The sequence below is a fragment of the Dipodomys merriami genome, unplaced genomic scaffold (genome assembly GCF_024711535.1).
Source record: "Dipodomys merriami isolate MVZ:Mamm:240054 unplaced genomic scaffold, mDipMer1.0.p SCAF_82, whole genome shotgun sequence".
In the NCBI taxonomy this organism is placed as follows: Eukaryota; Metazoa; Chordata; class Mammalia; order Rodentia; family Heteromyidae; genus Dipodomys; species Dipodomys merriami.
In genome coordinates this window covers 5217600-5227296 of record NW_027206424.1, presented here as the reverse complement: position 1 = coordinate 5227296, position 9697 = coordinate 5217600, and the positions used below count along the sequence as shown (strand labels likewise).

The 9697-nt window shown below is 55.3% G+C and overlaps 1 protein-coding gene across 1 annotated transcript in view; it reads left to right on the top strand.

The window, feature by feature from the left end:
• The first annotated feature begins 9189 nt into the window (after nt 1–9189).
• Nucleotides 9190–9697, top strand: part of Stk32c (serine/threonine kinase 32C) — a 63169-nt gene continuing 62661 nt past the window's right edge. The window contains exon 1 of the mRNA XM_070011456.1: nt 9190–9491. Coding sequence (XP_069867557.1) covers nt 9239–9491 — 253 coding nt within the window. The 5' untranslated portion in view covers nt 9190–9238. The remainder of the gene's footprint in view (nt 9492–9697) is intronic.

Sequence of the window (9697 nt, the reverse complement as noted above, 5' to 3'; positions counted from 1 at the left end):
CCCCGCCGAGGAGCCCTGAGGAGGCCTGAGGAGGCCCGCCCCGCCGAGCAGCCCTGAGGAGGCCCGCCCCGCGCGCCGAGGAGCCCTGAGGAGCCCTGAGGAGGCCTGAGGAGGCCCGCCCCGCGCGCCGAGCAGCCCTGAGGAGCCCTGAGGAGGCCCGCCCCGCCGAGGAGCCCTGAGGAGGCCCGCCCCGCCGAGGAGCCCTGAGGAGGCCTGAGGAGGCCCGCCCCGCCGAGGAGCCCTGAGGAGGCCCGCCCCGCGCGCCGAGGAGCCCTGAGGAGGCCTGAGGAGGCCCGCCCCGCCGAGGAGCCCTGAGGAGGCCCGCCCCGCGCGCCGAGGAGCCCTGAGGAGGCCTGAGGAGGCCCGCCCCGCCGAGGAGCCCTGAGGAGGCCTGAGGAGGCCCGCCCCGCCGAGGAGCCCTGAGGAGGCCTGAGGAGGCCCGCCCCGCCGAGCAGCCCTGAGGAGGCCTGAGGAGGCCCGCCCGGCCGAGGAGCCCTGAGGAGGCCTGAGGAGGCCCGCCCCGCCGAGCAGCCCTGAGGAGGCCCGCCCCGCCGAGCAGCCCTGAGGAGGCCCGCCCCGCCGAGGCCCGCCCCGCCGAGGAGCCCTGAGGAGGCCCGCCCCGCCGAGGAGCCCTGAGGAGGCCCGCCCCGCGCGCCGAGCAGCCCTGAGGAGGCCTGAGGAGGCCCGCCCCGCCGAGGCCCACCTCCCCAAGGGCCACGCTCGAGTGACCCGCTGAGACAGCTGGGCTGCCCTGTAGCCTACAGGAGGAGGAGGACAGTGGAGTCAAGTTCAAAGGTGATGAATTCCAGGAGATGAACCGGGCTGTGTGTGTCAGTCACTTTTCTCCCATTTGTCAACCAGAAGCAGATAGAGAGGCTCAAACCCGGGCTTGTAGCAGTTGGGTGAACCACCTGTAGGCCCGGCATGGTGAGGACAGAGCCTGGCTGCGGGCTCCGTGGACGCTCCCATGATGGCAGGGGGTGTGGGGGGTGGCGGGGGCAGCTTCCACCCCTACTTGTTGGAGGACAGGAAATACCACCTAAGATCTGAGATCTTAAGTGAACCCCTTGATTATTAAGGTGTAGAATACCACACAGAGGGCAACTTGAGCATTTGGCTAAATCCAAATAGACAAACTGGTCTGGGGAGATCCAGAGAAGAGAGTCAACAGACATGCTGGGTTTTTGTTATTGTTGTTGTTTTGGGACCGATCTGGGGTTTGAACTCAAGTCATGGGACTTCCCAGATAGCGGTCTATCCCCTGAAGTGCTTCCAGCCCTGCTTACTGCTGGTGATTTTGGAGAGGTAGTCTCTCCAGCTTTTTTGCCTGGGCTGTTCCAGAATCATGGTCCACTAGATCTCAGCCTCCTGAGTAGTCAGCATCATAGGTGTGTACCACCAGCAGCTGGCTAAGCGTGTGATTAACATGTTTAACATGTTTTGTCAGTAAAAGCAAAACTGATACTGGAAACTATAAAAAGGAACCAAAGTGGAATTCTAGAAGTGAAAAATACAATTACAAAACATTTCATTGGATTGGTTAAACAGCCACTTGCTTAGGACTGAATAGAGAATTTGGGGGATGGACAGCATATCCCAAAGCAAGCCAGGGATAAACTTGACAACTCAGGACATGGGGACACAGAGAATGAATATGATGTTCACATGGCTGGGCGGCCTTGATCAACATTACTTCCTAGGTGTTAGTAAATGGAGGAGAAAGGAAAAGGAATAGGCCAGACTTGATTCTCAATAGGCTAGGACTGTTTATTGAAGAACAGCAAGGGGCAGCAAGCTTCCTATGGGATCTGAGTTTGTGTAAGGAGGTGGGGTTGGAGGTGGGCTTTTATGGTGACTGAGTAAGGAGACAGAGGTTATGGGAAAGGCCTTTAAGGCTGGGGGGAGGTGGAGACTTTTAGTTAGGCCCACAGTGGAATGTTGACGGCCAAGTTAGGCCCACAGTGGAATGTTGACGGCCAGGCTTAGGTCTGATTGCTCTGCCTGCATGTCAAGCAGGTCCATGTATACCTGGGGTTTTGCCTGGCATCTGTATGTACCTGAGGTAGTGGGGTGGGGGTCAGTCCTTCACAAGGTGTTGCTACAGTATGGTGAGCATCTATGTTTCCACTGTGCATGCACAGTGCAGAGCTGTTGGCAACTGAATACTTTTCCCTGAATGTGTTTCTGTTTGGTTACAGGTTGATAGTTTTTTGGCTTCAAGGTACTTGAGGAGAGAGAGAAACGGACTACCTCTGTCTGGCAACACTCAGAACAGTCACTTCCAGGTGACTCACAGAGGAGTATGGACCTCACATGAACAGTGTAAAGGTTCCCAGGCAATAGGCAGGAAAGAGGCTCAGAGAGTCACTGACACCCAGTTGGCAAATCGGGAAGGTCTTGATTAAATCTTGAGGCCCTGAGCTCTTTCCTCCTAGTCAGATTCTCTTAACAAAAAGGTAGTATAGGTTTATAGAGACACCATCCAGGTAGACATTTGCACCATGTAGGAAACATGCTTCTCTCTAGAGGATGAGGTTGGAGCCAAAGGTCAGCAGGTGGGGTGGGAGCCAGGGGTCCTGGGTGGAGAATAGCTCTGAGGGAAAGTGGAAGGCCACGATGAAACTCAACATTTCTCACAAATAAAGCAACATTTCCTAACCATTTGAGCCCATTTCCTCCGATTTTTATCTAACTTTTTTTTTTTTTTTTGGTTGGTCGTGGGGGCTTGAACTCTGGACCTGGGTGCTGTCCCTGGGCCCTTCAGTTCAAGGCAAGTGCTCTACCGCTTGAACTACAGCACCACTTCCAGTTTTCTAGTAGTTTATTGTAGATAAGAGTCTTATGGACTTTCCTGCTCAGGCTGGCTTTGAACTGTGATCCTCAGCCTCTTGAGTAGCTAGGATTTCAGGCATGAGCCACTGGCGCCCGGCTTTTATCTTAACTTTTTAAAAGCACTGGAGTTTCTGTATTTAATAGTTTCTGTACTTAATATTTTGTATTCAACAGCTAATTATATGCAGGAACTTACTTTACCATGTTTTTTGCTCACTTTTTAACCAGCTCACATGCTTTGTAATTCTCTTGGACAATGGGTATAGAATAAACTCATGTTGGCATGTACCGTCTTTATGAATGTACAGTATTTAGGTATAATTTTTGAATGATTAGCTGAGAGAGTGCTTTGTTGGCAGATTTTCTACCAACACTTAGGAGTATTACTCACTGTCTGCTTCTGAGCAGATGCTGCCGATCTCCTTGCCATCTGAGTGAAGGAAACCACTCTCTTTCCATGTTACTACAGTAACTGAGCGCAGGCTGGTTTTCAGGTATGCTTCCTGGCACATTACCTGTTGAGATCTACGTCATCAGTGTGTGACCAAAACGTCAAAGCAGAAGTAGCTATTTAACAAAAACTTAAGTTCTGTAGAGTTTAAGTATAAGGGCATTATGCACCTGTAGATAAGTTGCATGAGAACTCTCTGAGATTTAATAACTGAGCCAATGTGTTCAGGAGAGTAATGTGTGGCTGAACTGGCCCCTGGGCCAGTGATCACTGGGTTGAGCCATGGAGGTATTTGTGGAGAGAATCAGCCCCCACCCTAGGATACTAGAGAAAGAGCGGAATGACTCCAAATAGGTGCTTATCAGGTCTTCCCTGGCACTGTGCCCCTCTGCCCACCTCTCCTCACTGCTAGATGGTGTAGTCCCAGGAAGGACTTAGAAATCCTGAGGCTTCTCAGATGCCAATGATACTGTTTTCTGTTGGTGGCTATACAGGTTTGTTTATGTATGCCTGTGCCCTGCCTAGCTTTCCGATTTAGACTTTTTTGGGGGGGTCTGGTCATAGGGCCTGAACTCTGGGCCTGGGCGCTGTCCCCCAGCTCTTCAGCTCAAGGCTAGCGCTCTACCACTTGAGCCACAGAGCCACTTTCGGCTTTTTTTTTTCTTTTTGCTTATGTGGTGCTGAGGAATCGAACCCAGGGCCTCAGGCATGCAAGGCAAATGCTCTACCACTGAGCCACCTTCCCAGCCCGTGCCTAGCTTTCCTATCGTAGGAATGTTATACACAAATGCAAGCATTTAGTCTATACCCATTCCTAGGAGAAAATATGGGTGAATTAATTTTATTCTTAGGCTAAGGAAACTATTCTGTTTTAATTTAATTTTTAATTGAATTTAATCATTTAATAAATGATTTCTTAAGCTATAAAACAGTAACCATAAAAACAAGTGTTGATAAATTAATTCATGGCATTAGAAGTCTCTAGATAAACAGGAGACATCAAAGAAAATTAAAAGTCAAGGCAAAAATGAGAGCTGTTGTCAATTCTTATGTCCAATGCAGATTAATATCCAGGATATATAATACAACAAAGAATATATAAAAATACTCATTCATTAAGAAAAAGTTAAAGACAACAGATTTAAGTTAATAAATAAGACATGAACCAGTAACTCAGAATAAAACAAATGGCCAATAAATACATAAAAGGCTGGGAGTTTGGTTCAAGTCATAAAGTGCCTGCCTTTCAAGTGCAAGGCTCCAAGTTCAAGCCCTAGAACTCCAGTATTGCCAAAACAAAAAGAAAGGAATACTTCACTTTCCAGATATCAGGAAAACACAATTTTATCCATAGTAAGATGTCACACACTTGACATGCAAAACAAGAAACCTGGGGTTCCCCACGTTGGGAAGCTCGTACGTTCCACTCTTGGGAAGGGTCTACTGGTATTTTGGGGACCCCCTAGGCTCTCCTGTGTAGGCCTGAGCTCTTTGTGCAAAAGCCCACAATGTCTCTCTTGTCTCCTAGAGAAGCCGCCAGAGATGCGCACTAGCACTTGTGTACATGTATTGTAGCTAAGCACTTGGAAGGCTAAGACAAGAGAATCCCATGGATAATGGCAATCTGTGCTTCACTTCTTACTCAGATTTTACACGTGAGAGACTGCCTCGGGCAGTCACCAGTGAGTTTAGCAAGCTGAGGAGGTGGGGAATTCATCCTGGCACAGGGCCCCCTCAGCCTCCAGGCAATTAGATGTGTAAATAACGAAGTGTCCCACAGGGATCTTTTCTGGTGCCTCAAGGCCAGCAACGATTCTGAGGGAATCCGACCCGCGAGGATGACGCCTGTTGTCCCGGTCCAGGGAGCCTCCCTGGAGCACTTTGGCTAGGTCAGAGCAGTGGGACTCTATTGCTGAGGCCATGGTTTCCATTCCTGACGGGGACCTTTGCCACAGGGAGGCTCTACGCCTGGCCAACCCCTTCCTGACTGGTGTTGAATGCTGGACTTCATTCATATGGGCATCACTGTTGAAGATGACTTGCTTTTGGCCAAGGCGGCAAATGCTGCAAGTTAGCCTTCCTCGTCGAGCATCTACTGGGAGACCTCCATCTGAGGCAGCGGTGTTTCTCCTGCTCTATGGTACTTCTTCAGTATTAAAAAAAAAAAAAAAGGCGTTATTTCACTGCAAACGTGCTTTGCTTCACAGCCGCACATGTGAATAAGGCAGCTGTGGGGACAGTAAGCCTATTTTGAAAAGAGGATTGGTGGCTACCAGATCAAGATGCAGAAAATCGGCTTGGCTCCTTTTCTAGAGATTTTGGTGGTTTTTGTGTGGAACATTGAGAAGCAAGGAATGGAATGGCGGGTACTTCTCCCAACTCCCCTCCATGGGTTCTTCACCTTTTATAAGCCACAGGGCAGACTTTTTTTTTAAAACTTAACTGTTAACGAAGTGGGGAGCATTGCCCCTGAGAGGACAGTGGGTACAGAGGATGGCCCGGTCCCCTCGGCCATGTCACAGCACCTAAGTGGGCATGGGGACTTCCCTGGCCAAGGGAAGGAACTGTGCTCTGAACAACCTCACATCCACCTAGAATTTTCCCTACAAATAGCACCAAACCTAAAGATCTTAAACCTAGAGTGTGCCCAAGAAGAAGATGTGGACAGAAGTTGCTTGCTCAGTCTTGGAGCCTCTGGTTGGCTGCACCTCTTCTGGTATGTGTGAAGACCAGTCCACATTTTTATCTCCTTGCAGTAAGACAGTTTTGACACATCTGATGTGGCCTCTTGGTGAATGGAATGTACCTAACCCACTGGAACTTAGGTTTGGCTATGTGGCTTGTTAGGCCAATGAGGTATTAGCAGATAGGACACTAGCAGGGCCAGTTCTGATTAGCTCGTGGGATATTGGATGGGGTGCCAGCAAGAGTGGGGGGGGGGGAGTCCCAGCTGAGTGAGTCCTAGATGTCCTCCATTGTAGGCTTGTACTGTTCTTCCATGCAAAGCCCATGGTAGCCTGCTGGTCCTCAAAGAATGAGAGCCGCAGAACAGACCTGAACTGAATCCAGCCAAGATCAACCAGATTTCAGCCTCCAGTAGATGCAGCGAGAGTGGTAACTTTGGGGGTGGTTTGTTCTGTGGGGGTATTATGGGAAGAGCCTATCAGGACAGGATCACTTTGCCCTTCACACTGTCCCTTGCTGTTAATCCATAAAAATGCCCTTGGTGCAAGGTGGGCTTCATGGTGTGTGACTCACCTTGGTAAAGACATAATGAAGAACAAGGAAGACTCTTGTCTAGAACGCACTGTAAAGGCTGGATTCGCTGATTCCTAGAGCATCTGTGGGCTGCAGCCACCAGCACATCTAAACTCGGGCTTCTCCACAGCCCTAGCGCTCACGCTCGGTGTGCAGTCAGTCCATGCCATGTCTGTCTCTATGCACTGCTTCTCTGGATGTTTCATGCAAATGGAGTCCTACCCTAGGCCTTTTTTCATGACATTGAGGCCCAACGTGATGCAGCAGGGTATCTCATTGCTCTCATTGCTGAACTGCATCTCATGGGCAAAGATACGCTATTTATTTACCTGCTCACAAGGGGACAGATATTTGGACTGTTCATAGGTGGGGGTTATGAAATAATACTGCTACAAATATCCTGTAAGTTGGCATATATTTTACATTTAGTTTTCCAAAGTGGTTATGCCATTTTATATTTCTGTCAGTGAAGTGTGGGCTGCTGATGTGACACATCCAGCCTGTGGACTTGTCCTTTCTGCAGCCACTCCCATGGTGTAATTCTCACTTGCATAAGGGTTGGTGGTATCACTCACACAAGTTTACTAGACATAGATACCTCTGGATACAAGTCACAATCTGTAACGTGCCTTTTAGTTTTAGTTTTTTGTTTTTTGTTTTTTTTTTTCCAGTTGTGGGGCTTGAATTCTGGGCCTGGGCCCTGTCCCTGCTCTCTTCAGCCCAAGGTGAGCGCTCTACCGCCTGAGCCACAGCACCACTTCTGGTTTTCTAGTGGTTTTATTGGCGATAAGAGTCACGCACTTTCCTGCCTGGGCTGGCTTTGAACTACAATCTACTCAGATGTCAGCCTCCTGAGTAGCTAGGATTCCAGGCGTGAACCACCGGCGCCCGGCTCCCTTTAGTTTTCTTAAGGCCTTTTTTTTTTTTGAAGTTCCACAGTTTTAAATTGTAATTGAGATCAATGTATGATTTTTTAATGATGTAAGCATTTGGTGTCACATCCATCTGTCTATCTATCTATCTATCTATCTATCTATCTATCTATCTATCTATCTATCTATCTATCTATCTATCCATCCTAACACTTTGCACAACCCCTATGCTTTCTTCTAGAAGCTTTGGAATGGTCAGATGCATTGGGTATTTCAGCCAGTTTTTTCCACTGCTATAGGGTATCACAGGGATACCAGGCCTAAGAAGGCCAAGCCTTCCAAAAACCAGACAACTGCATACCAAACCTCAGTCCAGCCTTAGCCCCAATCCAGCCTGGGGTATCCCAGCTTCCCGGGGCCTAGGGGACTCGAACCCACAATCTGTGAAAAGAGTCACTTGGTAGCCATGGTGTCTGCCTCCCCTGCGCCAAGACGGTGAAGACCAGCAGTGGAGTCCCCAGTTCCTCGGGGAGGGCGCCCCTCACAGGTGGCCGGACCCAAGGGCTTGAGTTCCAGGCCCTCCAGTAGCCAAGGCCGCAGACCTCCCCCGGCCCCGCACCGGCAATTCCGCTCCAGAGCTGGGCCGGAGCGCCCGGCCCCGCCTACCCGCGCAGTGCGCGCGCTCGGCGCCGCCACGCCCCCGGGCGGGCACGCGCGCGGCAGCCGGGACCCCGGCGTGAGCACGCACGCCCCGCCCCCCGCCCTCCGGGCCGCGCGCTCGGGCGCCCCCCGCAGCCGCAGGCCGGGGTCGCGCCGGGCCGCCGCGCACCGCCGCTTCCCCTTCCCCTTCCCCTTCCCCGTCCCTAGCTGAGCGCCAAGTCGTGAAGTTCGAGGGCTCCCGCGCCGAGGAGGCGGGAAGGTCCAGGACGACGCCCGAGTCTCCGGAGGTCGCCACAGCCCCGTCCGGCCTCGAGGGGCGCGCCGGGGGGGCGGGCGGCCGAGTCTCCGGCCCTCGGCCTTCAGGTCCTCCAGGGGGCCTCGGCCGTCCTCCCTCTCCTCGCTGCCTATCCCGACGCACGCGCCGCCCGCAGCCTCCCCGCCGGGTTCGCGCCCCTCCCCTCCTCGGCCCTCCCGTCTGCGCCCCGCCCCGGCGCTTAGCCCCGCCCCTCCCCTCCTCAGCCCTCCCCTCCGCGTCCCGCCCCGCCCCTGCGCTCGGCCCCGCCCCTCCCCTCCGCGCCCCGCCCCTGCGCTCGGCCCCGCCCCTCCCCTTCTCAGCCCTCCCCTCCGCGTCCCGCCCCGCCCCTGCGCTCGGCCCCGCCCCTCCCCTCCGCGCCCCGCCCCGGCGCTTAGCCCCGCCCCTCCCCTTCTCAGCCCTCCCCTCCGCGTCCCGCCCCGCCCCTGCGCTCGGCCCCGCCCCTCCCCTCCGCGCCCCGCCCCGGCGCTTAGCCCCGTCCCTTCTCTCCTCAATCCTCCTCTCCGCGCCACGCCCCGCCCCGGCGCTCGGCCACGCCCCGCTCCGCCCCGACGCTTAGCCCCGCCCCTTCCCACCTCGGCTCTCACCTCCGCTCGGCCCCGCCCCTCCGCGCCCCGCCCCGCCCCGGCGCTCGGCCCCGCCCCGCCCCGCCCCGCCCCGGGCGGCGGTCCCGGCCAGCTACGGCAGAGGCCGGGCGCTCGGCGGGCGCTGCGGGCTGCTCGCGCTCGGTCTCCGGCTCCTGCTCCCACTCCCGCTCGGCTCCGGCTCCGGCTCCGCTCCCGCTCCCGCTCCCGGACCGCGGGCCATGCTCGCGGCTGCGGCCGCGGCTGCGTGGCGCACCCCGGCGCGGCGATGAGGAGCGGCGCGGAGCGCAGGGGCAGCGGCGCGGCGCCCCCCGGCTCGCCGCCCCCCGGCCGCGCGCGCCCCGACGCGGCCCCGGCGCAGCCGGCCCCCGCCGCCGGCCTGCCCCGGGCCCGGGACGCGGGCGATGTCCGCGCGCAGCCGCGCCCCCTGTTCCCGTGGAGCAAGTGGAAGAAGCGGATGTCCATGTCGTCCATCTCGGCGGCCGCGGCGCGGAGGCCCGTGTTTGACGACCGGGAGGACGGTGAGTGCGGGGCCCGGGGGCCGGGGGCGCGGAGGCCGCTGGGCTCGGGCCACAGCCGGGGTCCCCGGCCCGTCCTCCGGGTGCATTGGCCTCGCCCGGGGCGGGGCGCGGCTGCCGGCGGAGGGGGGGCCTGGGGCGGACTTGGTGCGGACCCGGCCCGGGGCGCGGCCTGCGGGGCGGTTCGGGGGCGCGGGCCGACTTGGTGC